The sequence below is a fragment of the Sceloporus undulatus genome, chromosome 3, assembly GCF_019175285.1.
Source record: "Sceloporus undulatus isolate JIND9_A2432 ecotype Alabama chromosome 3, SceUnd_v1.1, whole genome shotgun sequence".
Lineage (NCBI taxonomy): Eukaryota > Metazoa > Chordata > Lepidosauria > Squamata > Phrynosomatidae > Sceloporus > Sceloporus undulatus.
Window position 1 is genome coordinate 55,506,086 of NC_056524.1, and position 26,017 is coordinate 55,532,102.

General features: G+C 38.1%; 1 protein-coding gene across 14 annotated transcripts in view; it reads right to left on the minus strand.

The window, feature by feature from the left end:
• The window catches only part of ROBO2 (roundabout guidance receptor 2), a 1,416,559-nt gene that overhangs the window by 176,731 nt on the left and 1,213,811 nt on the right, over positions 1-26,017 (minus strand). For all 14 annotated transcript variants that reach the window (XM_042456971.1, XM_042456981.1, XM_042456970.1 and 11 more), the window contains 3 exons: positions 19,014-19,171; positions 16,097-16,217; positions 8,606-8,744 (listed from right to left, as the gene is read on the minus strand). In XM_042456971.1, the coding sequence (XP_042312905.1) occupies positions 8,606-8,744; positions 16,097-16,217; positions 19,014-19,171 (418 nt within the window). The remainder of the gene's footprint in view (positions 1-8,605; positions 8,745-16,096; positions 16,218-19,013; positions 19,172-26,017) is intronic.

Sequence of the window (26,017 nt, forward strand, 5' to 3'; positions counted from 1 at the left end):
GCTTTTATTTTTTTAAAAATGTGGGAGTTAACAATCAGTATTGTAGCATGTTATCTGCAATGTCACACAATAGTCAAGGATAGATTAAGCCTCCCTCCTCATTTTTTAATCTTTGTTTGCTTGGCTGGTGCACAACTGTGGTATTTTGCCATGTATCAATCAAAATGTCTACATTTGGGGATTCACAAAGAAATCTATAGAGCTTAGTTTTTTGCGGTCAGATGATGTTTTTATTGCATACCATTCTCCCATTTAGAATTCTGACCATTTTATACAGAGTAATTAGTTATATGACTTTATCTCACTGCAGTGCAGGATGCTTTTCTCTCCACACAACTCCCCCCCCCCAAGTGGGTAATGGAATATCTGGCAGAAATGTGTAAAGGCAGAAGTTTGATAACCTCTGTGCCATCCCACTGTTGGTTCACACCCAACCAAACCAAGGCACTCAACACCACTAGCCATGATTGTCTATACTGTATACTTTTCCACTGAAGTGAACTAAGGTCCTAGGACCTAGGATATACAGGAGAGATGTGCTACTGGCATCATACATTTCCATAACACCTCCCCAATATATCCACCCCCAGTTGCATGAGCCCCACAGTAAATAGCAAATGGTATGACTCATTCACACATGCAAAAGAACCAAAATGATAGCAGGAATGGGCACAATGAACAGATTATTTCAGAGACAAAAGGGTTGGGTTTCAATCACAGGTCAAGTGGACTGGTGGCAGAAAAAGTAGGACTTCATGTGAAAGCACTGGCTAGGGTCATGACTCTGTTAGCGTCATTTCATTTCAAAAACATGATATGATAAAGCCCTCTGTTTTATGAAATGGACAAAATGGGAAGTGTTGGTCATTATCTGAATTAAAAGCAAAAGGTTAACAGTTGAACAGCACGCACGGATGATGCCACTAAAATGAACAACTTTTATTGTTCAGCATATCATTTTGTTTTGGTTTTGGCAAAGTGACTAAAGTTGATTGTTTTGGAAATGAAATTAAGTTAATTGCTTTCTAATCTTCATTTCCTGGTAAAGAAAGATGAAACAGGATATCGAAGGGGAAATATTCTTCCCTAGCTCTGTCATGCTTAGACATATCACAATTAATTCATCGTAGGGTACTTCTGGCAAGCTAAGGAATTCCATTCGCCAACTTCATATTTACCGACTCAGATAAATTCTAATACTAAAACATGTGGCAGTAAAGTACTCTATTAAGAACTAGATAACTAAATAATCTAGAGACTGCCTTTAACCTCTCCAGATGTACATAAGCATACAAATAAGACACAATTTCCCTCCGTTCATTGACAAGCTGTTAAGAACATCCTGTTGTCTTCCCTCTGCTACACATAAATGGAATTAATCTCTCCTTGATGGGTAGCACAGGAAACCAGAAAGCACAACAGATTTAGTAAGAGATGATATTGAAAATGCTTTGCTTCATATCAGAAACCACCTTTTCCCTCCTGTCCTTTAATTTAAGATGTTTAATTGTTATTAATTAAAATTGAAAATATGCTGATATAACCAAAGATTAGATCCCACATGCCACAAAGAGAAGTCTTACTTCTAATTAATTTGCAATACACACAGGATTGCATTTTGTTACAATCTGTGCTGTGATTAACTTAGCTAAGCCACCTAACATCATAGCATTATTAACTCATATTTCATTGAAAGGACATTGCCCCTTGGTTGTGTATTGTAGAAAATCTAGTTACATACTCAAGCTTTTCATCCACAGAATATAAACGTTCATCTCTAGTGCATTTTAGCATTAAAAACAACAGGTTCTTATCTACCCGCTGAAAGAAAGTTGAACATCTAAGGTGGATACTTGGGTCCATATTAAGTAAGAAATGACATGCTAATACCCTTTTGCTTTGTTCCCATGCCTTCTTATTGCTATCTACAGAATGGATTATACGGCTGAAAGGATTCCATGCTGACTCCTACACAACTAGTGAGGTTGACTGATTGACATTATCCCATAGGTCCCAATGTACTACTATGAAAATATGTGTATACCAGAATTGCTGAAAGTTGAATAAAACTTACACTTTCCAAATTATCTCCCCAAGGAAATGGCCTACTAGTCACCATTAATAGTAAAACACAACCAAAAGAAAAAACAAAAACAAAAAACACTAGTACATGCTGGTGTTGACTTAAGAGGTCCTTTGGTTTCATCTGTCTTCCTGATTTTAAAACTTGCTAATTTCAGAGTGAGGATACAGCTTAGTTTTCAAAGAAGTAGACATGCCAGTCTGTTGCAATATAAAAAGGAGAAAGGAAGAGGGGAAATCTTAGAAAAGATTTGGGTCCAGGGTCACAACTTGTATCTTTTCTAATCCTAATACATTCTACCCAACTCCCACAACTGTATAACCTTGGCTTCAATATCGCTTTATTGAAAAGTTATCCACAAAAGCTCATGTTGTAATAAAAATCAGAATTAAAGGTGCTACTAGATTTCCTTTCCCTCCCTTTCTCCTTTGATACTGCTGACCCTTCTGTTGTTGCCCATTTCTTAAAGTGAACCTGGTTCTTTTCATAACTTATGTCTTGAGCCCCAGAAAACACCATGAGTGGCCTTAGGGTCACTATAATTCAGAAACAACTTGAAGGCACACAAGAACAACAACAACAACAACTTGCATTCCCCCTCCCACTGCCATGCATGGGTAAGAAACTAAGACATGTGCTTCTTGTTTGCTGTTTTTTAAAATTGTCTTCTTCAATCTTGTTTAAAATAATAAAATGAAAGCTGAAATTTTCCTCTTTCACATAACCCTGCAAAGAAACAGGACCATTATGTGCTTGACGATTTCCACAGTTGTCCTTTTTTTGCAAGATCTCATAAAACAATTAGTAGTTTAATATTACATGCTGCATAAATTATACAGTTTGACTTTCGTATCCATGGGGGATCCGTTCTGGACCACCACCATCCGCAGATATGAAAAAATGCAGGAACTCAAGTCCTGTTGGACTAATGGCGGTGCGACATGTGTGTGGCCGCTAGTGCAGCTACATCAATGTGCTGCCATTTGGGACAACAGGGCTTGCCATCCCCAGATACTCAAATCCACAGTTGGCAAGCCTGCAGATGGTGAGGTCTCACAGTATACAACTTCAATTCACTTCTTAGTTTTCCCCTACTTTATTTCACTGTAAAAGAACATCTAAACAAACATATATTTCTTGCTGATCATTTTAAATCTGCTTTTCATTTTAAATCCCTTACAGTGAACAATTCTTGAGGCACAGAGGGCTCTTTTTAGGTTTACCAAGTGCCCAAGGACCACACTTTTTAAAAATGGTTTTATTTCATTTCTTTTTAAATCATGTAACTGAAAGATAAATTAAATTCATTATAAAATAAATTAAATTCTTCAGTGTTTAATGTACTTAAATTTAGTGGCCATGACACATTCCACAGGAAGCAGCCATAGCAGTTAAATTGGGATAATAGCACTATAACAGTGTGGTGCATTATTGACCTTATTGAAAAGCAAGGCTGGGAAATGGCCAGAACTTTCTGGTGGCAGAAGTAAGAATTCAGTTACACGATCCCTTATGGGTTGCACACCCTATTTATTTTTATTTTGCATGTATTGCACCAAAGGGGGACAACTTTTTCCTCCCATTACTTTTTTCATATCTACTACAGCCGCCAGGCAGATGGTGAGGGATAAGTCATGGAGATATGGGTTCTTGAGGCACTGCTGTATATTCCCTGCTTATTTGCCACTGGACACCAAGTAGATGGAGTGTTTCGCATATTTTGTCAAGTAGGTTCCACAAGTAACTTGGAAGGAGAAAACCACAGCACAAAACCTCTCACTTCGGTTTCCCACTTCAAGTTTCAATTCATTGCTATTTAATGACTGATTACTGCCAAGCTAAGGAAGAGCCCTCCACACATCAGTTCCCCACTTTAACTTTTAACTTGTTGCAGCTGTACTGCTATAGTGATTTCTTATTAACTTTCACTGTTAGATTGTAAGCTGCAGATTCTGCTTCTAAATTCTGGCGTTTTGAGAGTTCATTATTCACCCTGTTTTAAGCAAATACTTAATAAAAATGTTTGTATGTACAAGGGCACAAGTGTGGACTGTAATTTCATTAAAACGTGTTTACATAAATAAATAAATAAATAAATAAATAAATAAATAAAAAACAGCTCAGAGCAGGAATACCAAAAAGAATCAAGTGACAGATACTTGGATATTTTAAATAAAACTGACAAATGTGCTCTTTCAGTGCAGTGGCTTCAGTCTCACAAGAGCTGGCACTGCGCTCTTCTTCCATGTAAAAGGTTTAAACAGTTATTACTGTGTGTCATAAATTTTAACTTGTAATTGAAAAATCTTTCCACTTCCTCAGTAAAAAAAGAATCCTGTATCACTTGCTACATAATTACAGGCTATGCAGCTGGTCTCTGAGGCTTTGCTAGAAATTTGAAAACATGAAGTGCTGTACAAACCCTAATCAAATTTTATTAAATGTTAAGCCAAAGAAATGTCATCCCCCACACCACAGTCTCAGAGAGCAACAATGATTCCACATGTAAGGCTAAATAAAGTAGAAGATTCAAGACTTGATTTGAGCTGCATAGTTAGCAGTCATCACTGATGCTCTCCATCATTTAAGGATCTCCCTGCCCTTCAGCATGAAAGCATCAGTCCTATTTGTATCAAGCACACATCAAGGAGAAAACTAGTGACATTAATAAGCCACTTAAAGAGATGTATTACTCCTATTGTTTAATGTGCATTTTTCAAACACTTTCAGAAAGACACCCACACCACTTTGGCATGTTCTGACCTGTATTTTAAAAACTGTATTTAACTATAACAGGAAAAGTGGTATATTTGATGGATGCAGAAATTTTAGAGAACTTAAATAACATATACAAGTATACCTCAGTTAATAAAATATAGTGAGCTCACTGTACTGGCAGCCTAACTACCCGCAGACTGAAGCATCCATGGATTTCCCCATTATCTGACCCATTATTATAAACTGGTAGTGCATGCAAGCAGGACATTGCTTCCCAGTGACTATAATGGGGCTTGAACATGCACATGGTTTCTCATCTATGGGGGCCAGGAACTGGATGGGAAAGGAACACTGTACATGTATTTCTGAGCATTACATCTTTAACAGAGTATGTGGTTCCAGAGGCAAAAACAACATGAAAAGAAGTATAGGTTCCTATGCTACCCCCAAACAACACTTCACCAAATTTCAGAACTTCTCCTTCACAATAAAACCTGAATGAAACAAATTGGCTTGATACAACACAAACAAGAAAGATAAGCTTTCCAATATGAACAAGTTTTTAAAAAGTCCTCCTATCCCCAGGCATAGAGGATGGCTTTTTCTTTCACTTCTCCATTCTTCTTTTGATTTCTGTTTAGAAGACAACAGATAAACGCACACACACACACGCACACACACACACACACACACACATACATGACAGAGGGCTTTTTGATGATACTATTCAGAATCTCCACTGCTGGCTGTGGAATTCTGCAAGTGGTCAAACTGACTTGGAGATTCTGGGGACTGTCACCCAAATATAATTTTTCCATCCATGGTTAGTAAGAGATTATGGAGACAACTGCCATTTGTTCTACCTCTTGAAAGTGACTCTAGCACCACAGCTATAGCACAAGCATACTATTTGCTGTGGGAAGGAAGCCACCCAATAAGATAACAGCACAGAATTGGAGGAAAAGGCCACAACTTTATTAAGAAACAGCACAAAGGGTAGGGTTGGCTCAAAGCATAAGGTCTGGATCTAGAAACATCAGTCAACACCGTGGTTGATTGATGTAAGGTTGCTTGGTCACGACCAAGCACTGGGATGTCATAGGGGCGATGGAAATGCCCTCTCACATATATGCAACCAGTCAGTCTCATATTCCAATAAACCCCTAGTCACTGGGAGATGTTCACTCGATTTGGCCCCTGCAATGGCCACACCGCCTGCCCCCAGTGCTCCCAGGTCCAATGGACTCCCAATCCAGTGCTACGGAGCCCTGGAAACCACGCCCACCAGATCCAGGATTTATGCTGCCACCTTAAAACAAAGTTGTGACAAAAATACCCTAGCCAAGGGAGGGAGGGTGGGAGAACCAAGCTAAAATGGAGCCGGATGGTGTGCAACACACCCTTAAATAGGCCAGCCCACCAATATGGGGCCTGGAAAGAGTGGAGGCACCATCTCCCAGGTCTTTTCCACCAATATGTTCAGACAAAAAGTCTAGGGGAAATGAAAATAGGAAACACTGTAATTTTATTAGAACAATATATTGCAATGGGTGCTAAAAGGATAAAAGAAATTTAAATAGCATAAAGTATATGCAGTCCTAAAAACAAACAGGCTTATGCTGGCCTGTAAGCCACACCCTAACGAACAAGGCTAGTGATACCAATCAGTACTAGGCTAGTAAACTGCACATCCCAAATAGTAAAGCAAAACATAAGGATTTTGTTTTTTTGTATTTACATGTGGGACATCCAAGGACTTGTATTTACATGTGGGACATCCAAGTCTTTAACATCATAACAGGTCCAAGAGGACCAACAATTTGCTTACTGCGACTGGATGTCCCTACAGATTTTATGATATACCTTACAAGGCTGCTATATTAGTTTTCCATGACCACTGACGAAGATGCATAGTTGAAACGCGTTTGGTCTCTGTTTGCTCACTTTCCAATTGTAATGGGCATACTGTGTTATCCCTTTTAATTTTTTACTGAGAGGTGCAAAGAAATTTATCTACCATTACATTGGTATTTTGCATGTCTGACACCTCCTTATGTTTTGCTTTACTATTTGGGATGTGCAGTTTACTAGCATAGTACTGATTGGTATCACTAGCCTTGTTCATTAGGGCGTGGCTTACAGGCCAGCATAAGCCTGTTTGTTTTTTAGGATTACATATACTTTATACTTTTTGAAGTTCTTTTATCCTTTTAGCACCCATTGCAACATATTGTTCTAATAAAATTACAGTGTTTCCTATTTTCATTTCCCCTAGACTTTTTGTCTGCACATTTGTTGTTTCAGTTTAGGGTATCACCTCCCAATTTTTCCTTTTCCACCAATAGCCTGCACTCAGGGGTCCGAGCCAGCCAATCATGGCCTCTTCCCTTTTGCAATGCAAGCTGGGACATGTAGTCTCAGCACCTGGCCCAGCAGTCAATGGTGGGCCTTCCTGCCAGCCCAAAGGTGGTTGGGGCGAGACAGGCCTCTGTAACTGCAGAGACTAGTGCGCCTTCCACCCCAGCAACAACACTGGCCCAGAAAATCGGGCGGCGTTATTTCTCATCTTCAGGTCTGTTTACTGCACTGGTTGCTGCAACCCAACGCTGAAAGCTTGAGTTTCTCCAACATGCCCTCATTCAGATGCAAGAGCATTTTAAAAAGAACTTTGCTAGCAAATGATTTGTTAACTCAGGTATGGCTGTATACCACCTGTTCTGACCTGGGATATGCACAACATTTCAATCTTGGTAGAGTGGTCTTGTAGCACCTTTGAGCCCAACTGAAAGAAAGAAGTTGGCAGTATGAGCTTTTGTAGACTAAAGTCTACTTCCTCAGATGCATAACAGATGCATCTGCATCTGAAGAAGCAGATTTTAGTCGATGAAAGCTCATGCTGCCAACTTCTTTCTTTCAATGTGAAGTTGAAGGCTTTCATGGCCGGCATCCATAGTTTTTGGTGGTCTTTTGGGGCTATGTGGCCATGTCATAGAAGAGTTATTCCTGACGTTTCACTGGCATCTGTGGCTGGCATCTTCAGAGGTCTGGATCTAGAAGATGGCAGACACAGATGCCAGTGAAACGTAAGGAATAAACTCTTCTAGAACACGGCCACTGAGTTTGAAAACCCACAAAAAACCTTATTTCTTTTAGGCTCAAAGGTGCTACAAGATCTCTCTACCAAGATTGAAACGTTTTGCATATCCCAGGTCAGAGCACGTGATATTCTACAGACTAATGGCTATATCTTTGATTTCAATCTTGGGTCACTCTTTTAAAATGGCATTGAATTTAAAGCTTTTTGTAGAATTGTAATAAAGAAAAGTATTTTTAAAAAATGGCATCCAAATTGACATATATTTTGCTGAATGGAAAATGATGTAGAAAACAACTATGTAGAAATTTTTACACAGAATACATTTTAGACTGTGAATAATTAAATCAAAGGTGTCTGAGAAACACTCTTGGAGGAGAAAGAAAAATGCTAAAATTATCTATTGCTTCCTTTGAGATGAAAACTAGTGCAGAATTCACACTTAGTCTGCATCCTTTCTCATTCCAGCATGACAAACAATCTCTTCTGATAATCCAGCTTTTACAAACCCAGGTACAGGAACTCTGTACCCCTTATATCCATCAGGCAAATTGTAGGAACATGCATACTGTGTACTATAGGGGTAATTGTTCAATTGGCAATAAAGTTTCTTTGCACAAAACATTTTTTTCTGATTAATAGTATCAGAAATATATTAGCAAGTATTCAAAATGGTAGTCATTAAAAAGAGCCATCATTTTTCCACCTACCTTCCCCTTGGCAAGTCATTGTCATCTTTCTTCCAACGCACTGTTGGCTGGGGGTCTCCTTGAACTTGGCATCTCAGTTCTACAACTTCTTCCTCCAAAACCACCTGATTGATTGGTCTCCTGAGAAATGTTGGTCGTTCTTGAAAACAAGAGTTGTATGTTAGACAAACTGGTAAGATCTCATTCCAAGTGTATGACAACTATCCAGTCGAACACAAAAATTTGTGCATCTATATGCAACAGAATCTTGCTTTCTGCCTCCATCCAATTATATGGAATGCATGTCACATCTCTCTAAAATAGCGGTCCCACTCCCCTTTATACAACTTACATTTTCTATGAATTAAGAGGGAGATAGTTGTTTAATAATCAAGTAGAAATCAAACAAAGGTGCTATATCACAGTGGACTGGATCATACCTTTTTAAAATAATGAATGATCAACAGTTTTGCTTAACCTAACACATTAGTTCTCTATATTTAAAGCCATTACAGCTAAGCTGAATGGACACAAACAAAGAATTTGCCATTTGACATAATCAAGCAATCAGAATAGGGTCAGTTATAATATCTTTGTGGCTCGACAGACGGGCAGGAAGGGGCAGTGAGATACCATCCCTTTCTGCTCCAGACCATTGCCGTGGCAACCACACATCACAGTAACAATCTGCTCCCTCTCAGGAGCAAAAAGAAGCTGCTAAAAACAGCTTCCTGGAAGGGGCGCAATAATGGCATTTGTGCACCATGGTTATGCCCCTTCAACAGAGCGCCATTTGGGCACTCTGCTGCTTGTGCATCATCATGGTATGCCCTGCCTGTGTGGACGGGCACACACGGCACACAGGAGGCAAAGGTAGGGCTGGGCACGTGTGGAAGCCCAGCCCTATCTAGCCCTACTTTCGGCCCCAGGCCGACACAAAGTGCCGGTCTGTTTAGGGCCTTTATTTGCTTTTATGCTCAATAACACCAGTTAGAATGACACAAATCTTGTTTCTTGTCCGTTGCCATTTCTTCTGGTTGTGTGAGTCAGTGCCAACTTTTCCTGAGACCGCTGAAATGAATGCACTTTTTTAAAGGCAAAACACCAACTGTTCAATTTTAACAATAAATAGCTTGCAAGAGAAAAATTCAAAATGCAGACTACAGATTTGAAGATGTGCATGTTGAAGTATGGCATGCATTATTTCCATTTTGCATGGTTGCTACAGCTTTCCATCTTATTTTCTGACTACATATCACTCAAAGAATTTCATGAATATATCTGATATCTATATTTCTATAGAATGATGAGAGAGAGAACCATTGCCAATGCAATTAACATTCTTTATGTAGGATTAACTGGATTTGAATCACCTGCATAACTTGCTCACAAAGTTAATCTCTCAGGGGACAAAACAATGTCGCTTTCTGATATATGCTAAATAAAGTATGTTTTTATATAGCTCACTCAAGCTAATTTCAAAGCAGTTTTAGAAATATATGATTTGCTCCTTAAAAAGTTTCTGCCATAAATTCTGGTGGCATAATTAAAATTGTGATTTGGTCAACAGTATTCAACACATAAATTAAAATCATAGCCATATATAACATTTTTAATGTAACTGTTTTACAACCTTAAGGTGAGTAAATAAAGAACCCTCTCCCTAGACTTTGTTTCTGTGGTGAATATTAAAGGCCTCTGAAGGAGGCTATAAAACAGGTTATAGTTATAAGTCACGTCAGCCATTTAGACTGTTGCTACTCTAATGTTTGGAGTTTCTAAATAAACTTTGCTTGTAGTCATAAATATGGGTAGCAACTGAACTAACAAATTCACAGAGATTTATATCATGTTCCAATACCTAAGAAACATGTATCTGGACTTTACTCAGCAGAATAACATGAGGCTTTCAGAAACTGGGTTTTACCTTGATCACCAAGAAAATCCTGCCCTAGTTTGGAAAGCTGATGATTCAGTTTATCGGATATACTTGTGTCTATACTGACCTCATGTATAAATCCATGGAAATTTTGGTAGCCAAAATTATGGATTTTGATATAATATGTGGATAAAATGACAGTAAAACTTAGGGGCAGGTAACAGGAATGCAAACTATGAAGTAAACAAAAATGATGCCAAAAACTTATAAAATTCTGGAAGACATATCTGTTTGTGCTCACCCTAAAGTCTTGATGGATGAGGAGAATTGCAATAAATGGTGGCTATGTGATGTGTGTGGGAGGCAATGAAATGCAGCTGGGGCTAAGAAAATGTGCATATGTAAGAAAGGACATGAAGGCAAGAGTGAAGGCACAGTATTGGCTCTTTGTCTAGCATCATGAAGAGCTGTTTCTAGGAACTAGGATATTCTCTTGAAGAAAACAGGATAGCACACCAAGAGCTGCAGGTAGAGAGGTTTTGGTCTGAACTTGTACAAATAAAACAGGTTTTCTGTTAATACAAAGCTTTACTTATATAAAATCTATTGGCCTATCTCCAGTTGTTAATCCCAAGCAGAGGAAATCCTCTGAATCATTAGAACTTAATCTAAGTGCACCACTGATTCCATGAGCCTATGTATCTGGGACTAAAAAAAAGAAGCTGTAATATAAGGAATGGGTTTGTTCTTGTTGTTGTCTTATTTTTGGGGGGTACCTGCTGAAAAGAGAAAGTTAAAATATTTTAGTTTGTTTGTTTGACCCAGATAGTTGGTTGGGTTAAGATATATTTCCAAACAACAAACACAAACAAACAAGCAAACAGGAAGCTCATGCATGATCTCCCCTTAAAGAAAGTGGCAAGTTTAAGTATCTGACCTCAGAGAGTTTCACAATATGTGTTTCTTGTTTTGGAAAAAAAAATATTTAGGAATGATGAATCTGATGGTTTTATGTATTTAAAATATCAATACCGGTAGTTTAAATACAGGCAGTTCACTACAGCTAAAGTGTTGTCTACATCCTGGTTTGAAATAGAAAAAAAATCACTGCATGTTATTTACATTATAATTAGAATAACAAATATATTAATCTTGAGAACAAAGTGAATGCATTTCTAGTTAAGAGACTGAGAAATATTCTCATTTTTCACTGGGAATTTCATTGGTTTTTCTAGTTATTTCTGAAGACAATGTTCCTCCTTAAATATGAGTTGATATTGTGCCTCTCTTTTTATTTCAGTGTGATCCTCTATAGTCCTGTTTCTACCCTGTTTAAGAACAATCTTGAATGGACAATTTTAGTCCTAGTCTCCCTGTTCCCACTGGACTCCTTTAACCACCCTATTTACTCTTAGTCAGTTTCACCAGAGGCAATGCCTCTAGCTAAATTCCCTGAAATGGGAACTAGAATGCAGCTATAAGTGACAGACTAAAATTGATTTCTGCTATTAGTAGAAAATATTTCAAGACCGAAACAATGTGGGATTGAATCCTGGAAAAGTTTGAAAACCAGAATGTGAAAATATTAAACAGAACGTGCTGTCTTACATGGGTTTTAAAGTAAGAAGAATGATTAATCATCAGCTAACTAATTAGCTTTCCTCCAACTTATTCAGCACTTTCTGTGTACTTGCCAGAAACGTTATTAAACAGCTTTCAGTTTCCCACTCAAGCCAACATTAATTTCCTGTTCTGGTTTTATTTTATGTTCATAACCCATGTTTACTGGACTAGGTTTCTGGAGGGAAAAATTGAAATCATTATTAAACATCTAAGATAGGATGATCAAGAGACTTAGAAAACATGAGGCAGACTTCAAGCAGATGAAGTAAAAGTTTCTGAAGTTACCTGCACACCTCTATGATATGTTTAAATTGCAGAAGTAACATTATTGGAAAAGACTTAAATTGTCAGGTGTTAGAATTTTAGATATTTTTGAAAATGAATTCTTCACAAAACCAGCTCAAGAAATGCTAACCGATTTTGTATTCAATTAACTCTTTCCATTTATGTTTTCTGTTAACAGGCTAGTGAAGGAGCAAATGTTCTTCCTAGAGTCCGTATGCTTTCAAAAATTACTCAAATGTTTTTACTCTAGCTCAATGCTACAGAATTCTGGGAATTGCAGTTTCGTGAGACATTTAAACTTCCCTGTAAAAAAAAAAAAAGCTCTGTTGCCACAACAGATTACAGTTCCCAGAATTCCACAGCGCTGAGATAACAGTTAAAGTGGTGTCAAACTGGAATGCAGCCAAAGTCTGTGAAATCTTATGCTGTAACTTCGTGATGGTAAACCTATGGGATGAGTGCCATTTCTGGCACATGAAGCCATTTTGGAGGGCACATGGAGAAATGGGAGGGTGGAGGAAGACGAGAAACAGGTGTGCACCTGTTCCTCCTCTTCCTCCCCACCCTCTCAAATTTTAGCTCTCTCTGGGGAAGTCCCACCCCCAAAAGGTGGAAATCCTACCCCCAGAGGGTGGAGGTTCCACCCCTGGCACTGGGTAACACATGATGCTGGAATACCTTTGAGTTTGGGAACACGGTCCCTAAAGGTTTTGCCATCAATGCTATAACTTCTTAGGTTATAACTTCTTTTGTATGTCTAGTTTGAAAGGTGCATGAAGATCCTGGGTTCTTTGTGAGACCAGAGGGAGAGGCAAGGCCTAGTAGGCTTCACAGACCCTTTTCTAGAGTAGTGTCAAGCATTTTAGCTCAGAGAAGGTTGTTACTAGTGTGGATGTGGATGGTGTCGATGTATTGTTGAACACAGTGCAACTTCTTCTAAGAATAAAAGCCTCATCTGAGAGAGGTTTACAGTGTCTCTTTGCTCATTGAGAAAGAGAGAGGTCTTTCTCCAACTCTCAAGCTGCTGACTACAATCACGAAGGTGGAAAATCTGGTGCCAAATGTTGACGTGTTGCCTCACACACTGCACAACATCAAAAGCATTTTAACAAATCGTCCCTCAAACGTTAGGAAGTGCGCATGTGTGAATGCCTGGCGTGCTTCCTTATCATCCTGGAATCGTCAGCTCTCCTCTAGTGTCATTGAATTGTTCAGGGAGAGGGAATTTCCTCTGAACACAAAGTTTCTGTTCAGAGGAAATTACCTCTCCTGGAATGATTCAGTGATTCTAGAGGGAAGGTGATGATTCCATGATGATGGGGAAGTGCACCAGGCATTCACATACACGCACTTCCTCAACATTTAAGGGATAATAAGGCAGGTAACAACAGAGTTTATGGATGGTTTAACAGCATTTCTGCCTGGTATAAAATTCTTCATAAAGCATTTTAAGGAGGCTACACTAACCCATCACAGGACTTAAACCTGAGTATCCTACATTGAGACCCAACACTGTAACAACTGATAACAGAGTCCTCCAGACACTCAGATATAAAATATTGTGCCCAAATAACATGGACCTCTGTGAGAATGAAGCTCATATTAAATACAAATATTATAGTTTGTCAGCGACAAGAAGGCTATGTGCATTCAATATGTTACCTATAAGAAAGTTTAACCTAATTAGAATGAGTATATATGAAATTTTCAGGATACAGCTGTTCCTGTATACACACCCACATATATATGTATGAGAGAAAAAATTCAGAAATGATGATGGAGCAAAACAGATCTCCCTGAAAGGGCGGCTTCAAGCTGCCCTTGAGAAAGTCAGGTTGGGGTTATGGCAACCACATGCTATGGCCCCAATCTGGCCAGAATCCAGCCCAAATAGGAGTGGTGGAAAGCTGCTCCTGTTTGGGATGGACTGAAGCCTCCCTTTTGCTGCTTCAGCTCACTTCCAGCCAACCTGAGGGAGTGTGGCATCTAAACATTATGCCCCCAAGTTGCCCTGATGCCACCTGGCATGTAGTCATCAGTGTGACTTCTGGGAAACTTTAGGTCAAGGTGTGTGCAAATGCCACACCCCAAGTCAGCTTGAAGCTGGGTGAAGCTGCCAATCTCTTCCGGCCCATAGATTTCTAATGTTCAGCATATGTATGTCCAGTTTGGGGAGTGGAATAAAAAGAGATTTGATAATGCAAACAGTTTGGGGAGTGAAATAAAAAGTGATTTGGTAATGCAAATGGTTCTGTGGCATTGTAATGTTCTGAGTGTTTACTTTTCTGCAAAAATGGAAGTCATCACAATTTTCTTGACATCTAGAAGGATGTCACTGTGCCTTGTGACTAGATTATGGAGGATAGTATGATCAGCTGTACAACATTCAACAGATGAAGCAAACATTAATAGTTGTCAGAACTCTTTAGGACAGACATTTACCTGCATATCCCAATGGATTTTCAGCCTACTTATAAATTCATTTAACTAACCTTTGAACTTTTTGCAATTTCATACAGTAATAACATTACTGGTAATAGTATTCTTAGTATTACAGGGAAAGTGTCTAACAAAGGAATATAGAAGGCCTTAACTAATTTAATACGTATTATTGGATGCATTCTAATTCAGTAGCTGTAACGGATATACTAATCCACTACTCTATTAACCTTTTTACTTAACATGGCATACTTCGGTGTAGAAATGCCACCAGCTATTCTAGAAACATTCTGGTCATTGCCAAATGTCACCAATTAAATTCTTATAATTTTTCTATATACCTTGAACTCCCCAAAACTGATGCTTTTATTTATTTTTCCCCACTTTTGTACACCTTAAAAAGAAGGTTTTCATGGCAGAAATGCACCATTTGGAATACAAAGTAAAATCATGCATACTAAAAGTTCTTCCATATAAGTAATAGAAGTAGAACATAGGATGATGATATTATTATTATTATTATTATTATTATTATTATTAGTAGTAGTAGTAATATTGGGTAGAGTAATTTTCCTAATTTTTGGGCACTGTTTAAAACCTAACACCTATAGAAATCCTGTTAATAATGTATAAAAATCTCATTACCAAGAGTTCTATAAAAGGAAGGTTTTACAATATTATCCATTATCTAGTTGTTAATAAGACAGTTTCAGATCATATTAACATCCATTCATTTCTGTGTTTAACTTTTCTCTTGAAGAAAACAAGTTCCACTGACATTGCCTATCTTTTGGTTCAACATCAGCACAAAAAACTGAATTGTTAAACAAATTTAAAAGAACAATCACTTTGGAAACGAGCAATGCGATTAAAAATGTCTGTTTTTTGGAGTTTTTCAAATTATTTGATCTTTCAGCCAAGGGAAATAAGAAAAAATTTAAACAGGCAACATGACTCTGAACTCTCAGAAGCACAATCTGTCAACATTGTTAAAGGTGTCTCAATTATATTTGATGATTTTTGGGACAAGCAATGTTCCCAAGTTTATTCCTTTACTCATGATTCTTGGACTGAGTTTAACCTCTTTCTCTGGTGGGCAGGACTTGTTTCATTTTAGATGTTTATTAGACATCTTGAAATTTTGGAGTCACTGTACACTTTGAAATGCAGCATTATTATACAAATTAGCTTTTACAGGACTGGTTTTATACTATGATACTGGTTGAATTTCATCATTAATGTTTTCTATTTCCACCTCAGAAGAAGAATCAAAGACATTTCTTTACCAAAGACAGTCAGTTCTGCTGGATCACTGTCCCTCTCTCCAACCATATTGGTGCCAACACATGTGTACATTCCAGCATCACTCTTTCTTGTGTTTGAAATCATAAGCTTGCCACCTCGTATCTATTGTAAAAATGGAAAGAAAAAAAAGAGTGGGGGATGCCTATTAATATTAGTACAATGAGAACTCCACTTCAGAAATCTAGAAAAATGGAATTAAAATATTTAATTTGAAATAGTTGTTGTACCTATTTCCATAGCACCATTCTATGCATATCATAATTTACAACTCATTTTATCATGAAGTAAAATAGGAGAGGCACTGAGGAGAGGGAGCACATTGGAATCCCTTCTGTTATTTTATTATTATTATTATTATTTTAGATACAAGTAGATTTTCAGAGGAATTACTTTCACTAGACAGCTGATAGTAAGAACAACTGTTCCTATATAGAAGCCCATAATGAAAAAATGAGGAGAATTGAGGAGCATCTCTTTCAATACTGTGATACCCTCAGACAATATACTTATTTAACCAGACTACTTGGAAGAAAACCAGCATTTCTAAAGGCATAACACTTGACCTGGAGAGAATAGCAGTGCTTTATATGAGCTTTAGCTGCAAAATTGTTCAATTTCTAAAACAAGACTCCTTCCAGAGACTCCATCTACAAGTTGTCCAGTTTAACTGTCTATGGAATTATGTTATTAGCTGACAATTATAATATAATGATACATTGCCCTGAAGGCCCAGATCCCATCTGATCTTGGAGGCTAGCAGGGTCAACAATAGTTAATTCTTGCATGGGAGACCAGTAAAATATACCAGGTGCTTTAGTTTAAATTTAACAACCCATATATACAATACACAACAGACTAAGTTTTTCTGTGATTCATATTGATATAAAAGTTTCGTAATTTTCCTGAAAATCTACACAGAAATCTCCTTTTTACGTGGACAAACAACAGCTAACAGGAGAAACAAATAGGGTTGTTTTGTGTGGTGGAAGAGACAGAATAAGGTGAACTAGGCTCGTTTGGGTTAGACTTCCCATCCCCGGAGACTTTGGGAAGAGTTTGTTGGGTCAAGGGTGAGGGTCAGTTAGGGATAGTGCTGTTTGTTTGTTTGAGCCTTGATTGTGAGTGAATTGTTCTATTGTAGTTTGGTGACCTTGTGTCTATTGGGTTGATTGTATGAGCTGAGTGGGAGTGTGACTGTGTGCTCATTAGCAGGCTGTTGCTGTACTGTGAGTAGCACCAGACACCCTTCATGAGCACCTTATCTCAGGGGAGACAGGATTTTGCTCAGAGAGAGTGAATCAAAAACTTAGTGGAGGGAAAAGCTAGCAGCCACTAGCTCTCTGTATAGCTGCACCCCAGTCTCTGTAATTCGGCTAACAAGTGACACCAATAGGGCTGTTTTGTGTGGGTGTTTTGAGTGGGACATGCACTGAGTTCTGTTTCAGTGACTGCTTAAGACTACTGAATATGAGTAGTGTGTGAGTTGCTGCAATCACCTGCAACAGCTGTAGTATGTTTGTATTCTTGTTGAAGGATGTAGGTAAGTTCACTTGCACCAAATGAAAGATGGTCCTCCTGTTGGAAGTGAAGGTCAAGGAATTTAAGGCCCATTTATCCACTCTATAGCATATTAAGGAGCATGAGGATCTCTTGGAAAGAGCATAGCAGGCTTTCGTTTGGAAAAAAAATACAGGGGATGTCTCTGGAGGGGAGATCAGTTCTCATACACAGGATGTAGATAGTTGGAGAAAAGTTACATGTAGGAAGTAGAAGGACCAGGGATCATTATATGAATTTGGAGCTACAGATTCAATTTGAAGCTCTTTCCCTTATCAGTAATGATGACAGGAAACAAGAAGATCAGCAATGCCAGTCCTAAGAGAAGGTTCATGAGACCTTGGAAGGTCCAGCACATAGAATGGCCTCTGTCAAACCTTGGAGGAGGTGTGTGGTGGTGGTAGCTCTGTGCTGAGGAGTACAGAAACAGTAGTTTGTGGGGCTAACAAGATGTCTCTAAATGTGTGCTCCTTTCTAGGACCAAAAAAAAAAAAAAATGTGATGAGACACTTTGAGCTTACTGACTGTTATCCCTTCCTTTTGGTCCATGTCCACGTGCATCATGATGGTGAGTGCCATGTAGACCGGTGCACACCAAAATGGTGCCACAGGAGCAGGGACATGGCGTCCAGAAGCTGTGCTCTAATTCCGCCTACAGGCCAGCACAAAGTGCCAACCTGTATAGGCCCTATGAGTCTTAGTAGGCCACAGGCTGAAGACAAGTCAGCAATGTGATATGGCAGCTAAGAAAGCCAATGTAATTCTAGGGTGCATCAACAAGAGTATGGTGTCTAGATCGAAGAAATAATAATACTATTTTTTCTGCTTTAGTCAGACCTCTCCTGGAATATCAGACTACAGGAAAAGAGATTCCACATAAATATTAGGAAGAATGTCCTGATGGCAAGAGCTATTCAACAGTGGATAATGCTGCTTTGAAGAGTGGTCACGCCACCTTCTTTTGAGGTTTTTAAAGAGAAGCTGAATGGTCATCTGTCAGGAGTGTTTTAACTGTGTATTCCTGCATGGCAGAGAGTTGGACTGGATGCACCTAATGGTCTCTTCCTACTCCATGGGTCTTCGATTCTATGGCCTGTTACAGACTGCCAAAATAAAGCTGCTTCGGGTCTCTTTGGAGGTATGCTATTTAAATGATGCATGGGTCCTAAGAGGCCGGAGGTTGCGCCAAAGCCACACTCCATTCCTAAGCACTGGAGTGCAGCTTTGGTGCAGCTTCCGGATTCTTAGGGTGCATGCATCATTTAAACAGCATACCTCCAAAGAGACCCGAAGCAGCTTTATTTTGGCAGTCTGTAACAGGCCTATGATTCTATGACTTACACTGATTCTCTCTTCTCTGTCATCAATTTGGATTTTGTCTTTTTTCCAATAGATAGTGGGTTCAGGATGTCCTCGCGGAGGCTGGCACTCCAAAATGGCTGGTTCACCTGCTGCCACAACAACATCTGTAGGGTTCTGCCGGAAATCATCTCGTAGTACTGGTACAAAAAATATAGAAAAATACAGATAAACAAATAGTTTTGCTATACATAACATACAGAAGAAAAATGAATTTCTTTACTCAGTAGTTCATGGTATCTATTTAATATGGATGGTATAAGTAGCTTTTTTGAATTATATGTGTATTGGAATGGATGTCACATCTATTTAATAGATATACCTCTTGTATAAACACAAACATACAGACATGGTTTCCTTTCTGTTCTGCAGCCATTGTTTGCCAAGTAACATCTGGCCAGTGTGACCTTCTGCAGAGGAAAAATCCTTATACTGTTACTGCTGTTCTGACATTGAACTCTTTTCATAAAAGAAAGAAGCATGCTGGACCTTGCTTGTTACCTTTGAAAATCTGGTGTACTTATTTCTGAACAGGCACCTGCCTCCACAATTGCTATTTAAAAGCTGACTGGACAAAAGAACAGGTGATACAGCTATGTAGTTTTGCTGCAAATTTGGCATTTTTATTTTTGCTTTTTAGAATAACGACAATCTGTTCTGAAGGGTGCCAAGATACATAAATGGCAGTAGCAGGGTATTTGCTTTTTCCATTCTTGTTTAATAATTTTGTAATCATGATTTTTCTAGCCATCTCTTTAAATATTATAGCAGATGTTGTTGTGACAAAAAAATAAAAAGGAGGCAAATGCATGCAGGTTACTTTCTTCTGCTAGCAAACTAAATCAGGGTACACATAATACTTCCTTTGTAAATAATCTCACAACAGAGAGAGTTAGACTTTAGTGTATAGAACTCATAGCCACTTTATCATTATTCTTTCACATGTGTTCCTACCTTTATGATACTCTTTACCCTTATAAATAGAAATCAGAAAATAGTTCCAAACTGAGCACCTACAAAAATTAAGAACATCTCCCCTTTTTTGCCATTCAGCTATGCAAGAGTCTCATTTTTGCTTTAATACAGACTTTACCTTTAATGGAAAAAGAGCCCTCTGAGAAATCAAAGAAAGCCTGCATCTTACTAAAAGAGCAGCCCAGAACAGTTCAGCAAAAATCACTCACTCTCAGCTTATAAGCAGATTTAATTTACTGCTTTTGCTGTTAATAAAATGTGCTCCGTTTTAACATTTTGAACTGCACATTTTCCATTTCCGTGTGTTACACGCAAGGATAAAATTTATATGCACATGGATTAGCCACTGAATGGGCTGAGTTGAGCATGCATATAAATCTGGTTTTCAGCTATAGATACGGGTTTCTGCTTATCATTTCAGTATTTTCAAGACACACAGGTAAATCCTAAGAGGGAGAAACTAATTAAACGCTAATTTCCTTTCCGGTATAAAAGGACTGTCTATGTATGCCAAGTCTAGACACATAAAATAACAATAAAGAAATTGGCACAAACATTTTGGAAAGGATTCCATTTTCTTTAAAAGAAACCTTATGAGATGAAGGTGTCCTTCAGAACCCTCTTGTAAAAGGACTGTACCCATATTATTTATAATATGTCATTAATACAGAAATAGTGGGTATGGGTGGCCTTAATGTTTTGAAAAAAACATAAATAACTGTTATTATAACAATTATAATAATCAGAGCACAAGTGTAACATTCCAGCACCTATGAATAGTGAATTATTGATAACAGCAACAACCTTACCAACTAAGGACCTTGCAAACATAGTGTTTGTGAACTGAACACTCTGAAGAATAATATTTCACAGCCTCATGTGTAGGCCAAGCAAAATAACTGACACTATTGCTACAATTTGCTGTTATTTTGGTGAGCAGAGAGGTGATACCTCCCCATTAGCTTGACATTAGCAATATTAGCTTTATCAGTACTAAGTAATGTTAGTTCCCTCAAATGTCTACAGCAAACTGGTTTTATAGCAACCTGGACTCACTGCAGGGTACCATGAAATCTGCAAGGTCTATAAGAAAGATAAATCTTTCAAGATGTTGATATCACTGTGGATTGTGGAACACTAAGTAGTAGCACTAATTATTTATCACCTGTAACATTTATATATGGTTCTAAATACCTTTGGATAATATCATAATTAGGGACCAAAGGACCTTCACATCTGAAAGTCTACATTAGTACATTTTGTGCAAAGTGAAGGGAGTGAGAGAAGTCTGGTGTGGAGGAGGCAGAGAAGTTTTTAATGGTCACAAGTAAAGTTCTAAGTATTTTTTTAAAAAAAATTATTTTGTTTTATAAAGGCAATTAATAAACTTGGAAGGACTGATTGAAAACAGACAAAATAACTGATGAAGTTAGTAAAAGTGAACAATTACTATGTGAAGTATCCTCTATGAAATACAATGTAGTGTATTTGGGAACTATGGGCAAGTTTACTGACAATATGGGATTTCATTTCAGAAAAGTATTATGAAGATGAACACTTGCAGCTAAAGCACCTGCTACAGTAGAATAAAGGCCTGCTACCAAGGCAACTCTTCACTAACACCTGCCAATGTAGGACAAAATCCAGATCCAGGTCAAAATAATGTCTATAAAGTCTAGGAACTCTATAGAAAATTTATTCCTTTCCTTTGCCATGGCTCTGAAAAGTTGTTTAAAGGAGTCTGAGTGTTTTATAGAGAAGTGAATAGAGGGGTCAAAATTATTCTAATCTATATATACATGGCTTAATCCTCCCTTTTACTATAGAAGCTCTCTGGCCTTACTGGGTTTGTGTGTCTCTCTGTGTCTGTGTTTTGAACACACACACACACACACACACACACACAGGATTTACATTTACATGATGATTACAAATAGCCATCTGTCTGCCTCTAGTTTTCAATCTGGCCCATGTCCCATGAGCCCAAAACCTATGGTCGAAGGATCTAAACTAGAAGGAAGAAGAACAAGTCTATCAAGAGGTTTGAAATAATTTGCATTCTTTTCTCATAGTCTGTGGTTCCTCCTTCTGTCCACACAAAGATTAGGCAGATATTGTTTTACAAATTCCATATATACTCATGTCCAATGTATGCATTTGCATGCACAGACATGCATCATTATTTAAATAATTATGATGCACATCTCAGGTTTTACGGATGAAAAATAAAGTTACGCTAACCATACGTACATACATACATACATACATATCCTGCCAATATTATTAATATGATATAGTTATAAGTTTAGCGGCTACAGTTTGTAGGTGAGGAGATGCTGGAGCTGAGTATAGATGGACTTGTGGTTTCATCTGCAAATTTGTCTCTGTCTCCACATCAGTGACGGGGAGCATGTACTGCTCAGTGTGTTGGACTGCTTGTGAGTAAAGCTCTCTTCATGAGCAAGAACCTATGAAAGCATCTCTTACAATCTGCAGTAAAGCCCTAACAGCTCAATTTAGAAGTCTGCAGTTGTGGGCAGAAGGTTGCTATAAAAATGTTCGTTTTCTAGCTTCATCCTTTTTCTCTATCTTTTCCCTCTTTCCTGGTTCCTCTTTGGACCTTCTGTGCTCTGGCACTTCAGAGCTTACTTTTGGATATATTAAAGTCAAGACTGACACTTTTGCTATCTCCTTTCTTTTCAGTTTCAACAGTGCATTGTACCACAGTGGTTTCAATCAGTATCAATAATGGGGTGTGCTTGCTTGAATCAGGACAAACTCTATGAAATAATTTTGTTAGGAAAATCATTAAGAATATCAATCTGATTAAACACTAGAGACACAGCTTTGCCAAATCCTACTCATGAACTACTTTACATTGGGGAAAATTCCACTCTCTGCTGACCTTTCATCTTCTTGAGTTGAACCAGGTGTTGCAATCATTAGTTGCAACCTCTGGGAGTTGGTCTGTGAAATCTGTCATCAACAGCTAAGTGGTTTAAGGAAACTTAACTTTCTTGCATAAAGAGATTTGTGCTGAAGCTTTCATAATGGGTTCTGCTTTTTATTTTTCCCAGGCCAATATGACAGAGAGGTGAGCATCCTGTACATTTTTGTGATTGACTGTGTTCACTGAATGCAAGCTGACATCGCCATATTTTCTTGAAAGATTCTATTTGACTGCTGGGTGACATGAAGAATTCAGATCTTTCTAATCTAGAATATAAAATATATGTGAGTAAGCTAAAAAAATCTGAAAACAATGTTGTCTGAAAACACTGTACTGAAGCCCTAATAACTTTATCCTTCCTTCTTTTCAGCTCATAATGAATTCTGAATGCTGCAGTTAACATTCAGCAATCTCATTACATGTTGGTCATAAATCTTAAAATGCTTCAGTTTTGTTTTGACAGCCAAACAAGGGAGAGAAAGCAATAAGCAATACTAAGCCCCCACACCCTTTCTCTTTTGTAAATGTAGACTTCCTAAAGGCCAAATTACAAGGACTGTGCATATGCCAATGGAATCTTTGGGGCTGCCTCCCCCCCCCCCCTCCGGTTCACAATGGATAGGCTTTTCTTCTGATGTTGCTGGATACATTTCCTGCTGCTTACAAAACAGATGGTGAACTTATACAACTGCAACGCTGGATACATTTGTTTTAGTATGGCTTTTAACATATTTAACAATTGTTAATGGAAGGCTTCATAGTGAATTGCAGTATACTTTCAGTATACAGTGGGTCCTTGGTATCTGCTGGGGTTTTGGTTCCAGCACACTCACACACATATAGCCCTGATATCCCTAGATGTTCAAGTCCTATTATATTCAATGGCATAGCAAAATAGTGTCACTTATATAAAATGAGGTGTGTGTGTGTTGTTTTTTGGATACTTTTTCAAATATTTTAAAGCCATAGATAATTGAATCCATGGATGCACAATCTGCAGGACCGACTGTATGCTATGACTCTGTAGGTCATCTTACATGAGGTCAGCAAAAAAACAAGTGCTTATCTCATTAGTCCTTTCACCAAATAATCTTTATAGTTAAAAAAAAATCTATTTTATAGTTCACAAATTTTTAATCACCATAGAAGTGTGTTGATTCACGTACAGAATCCTTTTTAAAGTTTACACAGTACATGAACAAACACTCATACCAAACAGCTATCATGGATATGAAGATTTTCCTTACAATATGAGAATCTAGTGTTTTGTCAACTGTTGCTTTGTCGTCAACTCCAAAAAATAAAAAATAAAAAAATAAAAAGAAATAAAAAGAAAATAAAATCAAAATGACTGACAGGTTTCATCAAAGAGTTTTCTAAAGTTTTATGAAAACAAATTCTTATCAAAAACAAGCATGCCACTGAGACCAAAATTGTCCCCCTAATGGCTGACACTATTGTCAGCACTGTCCCTCCCTCCAGGACTACTGAGAAAGTCTGCCACTATGTCTTCCTCTCCTCTTTGGCTTCTTTTTTTGTACAACACTGCTGTCATCTGTCAAGCCCAGAAAGTAGGGTGGGTGGGATGCCTTTATAGGTTCCATCTAAAAACTTTCCTAAAATGGGGGGGGGGGGGAGGAGGAGGAGGAGGAGAATAACCCAGTCCAGTATACTTTCCTGCAAATGTGAGAAGGAAAAGACATTTGCACTCATGCTCCATAAGCAAATAGTTGGTCATAATGTCAAATGGACAGAATGGTGGATTAAAAAGGCTTTAGGATGTTTTTATGTTCTTTATATCTTACAAGATATGTGTTGTAAGACATATCTCACAAGATATAAAGAGGGACATGGTGGCTCAGGAGTTAAGATGCTGATTCTGATTCAAGTCAGCAGTTCGAGCCCCAAGCACTGCATGATGGCGTGAGCTCCCATTACTAGTCCCAACGTCTGCCAACCCAGCAGTTCAAAAGCATGTAAAAGTGCAAGTAGATAAATAGGTAATACCTCAGTGGGAAGGCAACAGTGTTCTGTGCAGTCATGCTTCCTACATGCTCACAGAGTCATCTTTGACAGCACTAGCTGCAGTTTAGCAATGGAGATGAACACCACCCCCTACAGTTGGATATGACTTGACAAGTTTGTCAAAGGGGAATACTTTTACCTGTATATCTTAGACAGTACTAATAAACCAAATTTATTTTGCTTCCTAATTCAATCCAGATAACACTGTACCACTTATCACCTGACTTTTGAAATCCCCAAGTCTTGTGTGACCTCCCAATTTGTCTAAATATCCTGATAGGAAGTCCAAGATAGGGATGGAAAGAATATCTACAAGTATTTGTTCCCAGGTCAAAAAAATGGGGTTTCTGTCAGGAAAAAATAATGAAAATGTTGTGCCATGTTCTTCTGATATTCAACATCCATAGTGTTGTGCAGGAATTATTACATGGGGGAAATGTGTTTGTTTCTATTTTACCTCCTGTCCCTTTTCAGCTTCATCAAAATACAAAGAATAAGGGAGATACAATTGCTGTCATCAAACAACATATACAGTAATCTCATTCTTAATGAAAATTATGCACCTGTATAGCTAAACTGCTTTCAGTCTTGAAAGCATCTTGCAATTTGATCAAAACAGATGTAAACAACTAGCTTCATATAAAACATTTAAGAAATGAGTGCATCCTGAGATGCATATGTTTGCAAAAGTATAGCAAATCTGTTGCTGGCCTTTAATTACTAGGATTTGCAAGATCTAGGTTGGGTTGTTTAAAAGGGAATCTTACAACAGCATTCTTCAGTAGCACAGGAACTATTCTCTCCATTAAAGAGAGATTTATTATTGCATAGCTTGGATGTACAAGGTCAGTCTATCCCATAAAGTTTAAAGCACCCAATTAGGAAAAGTGAATGCAACACATATATTGGAACGAGCTGTTGCAAGGACATCATCTATGCTCTCAGGTTACAACAGATGAACATCAAAATAAGTATTTTAAGAAGCAGCCCTGGGAGTCCATACTCCAAAAATTACTCCAAATTAGAAGTGATCTAA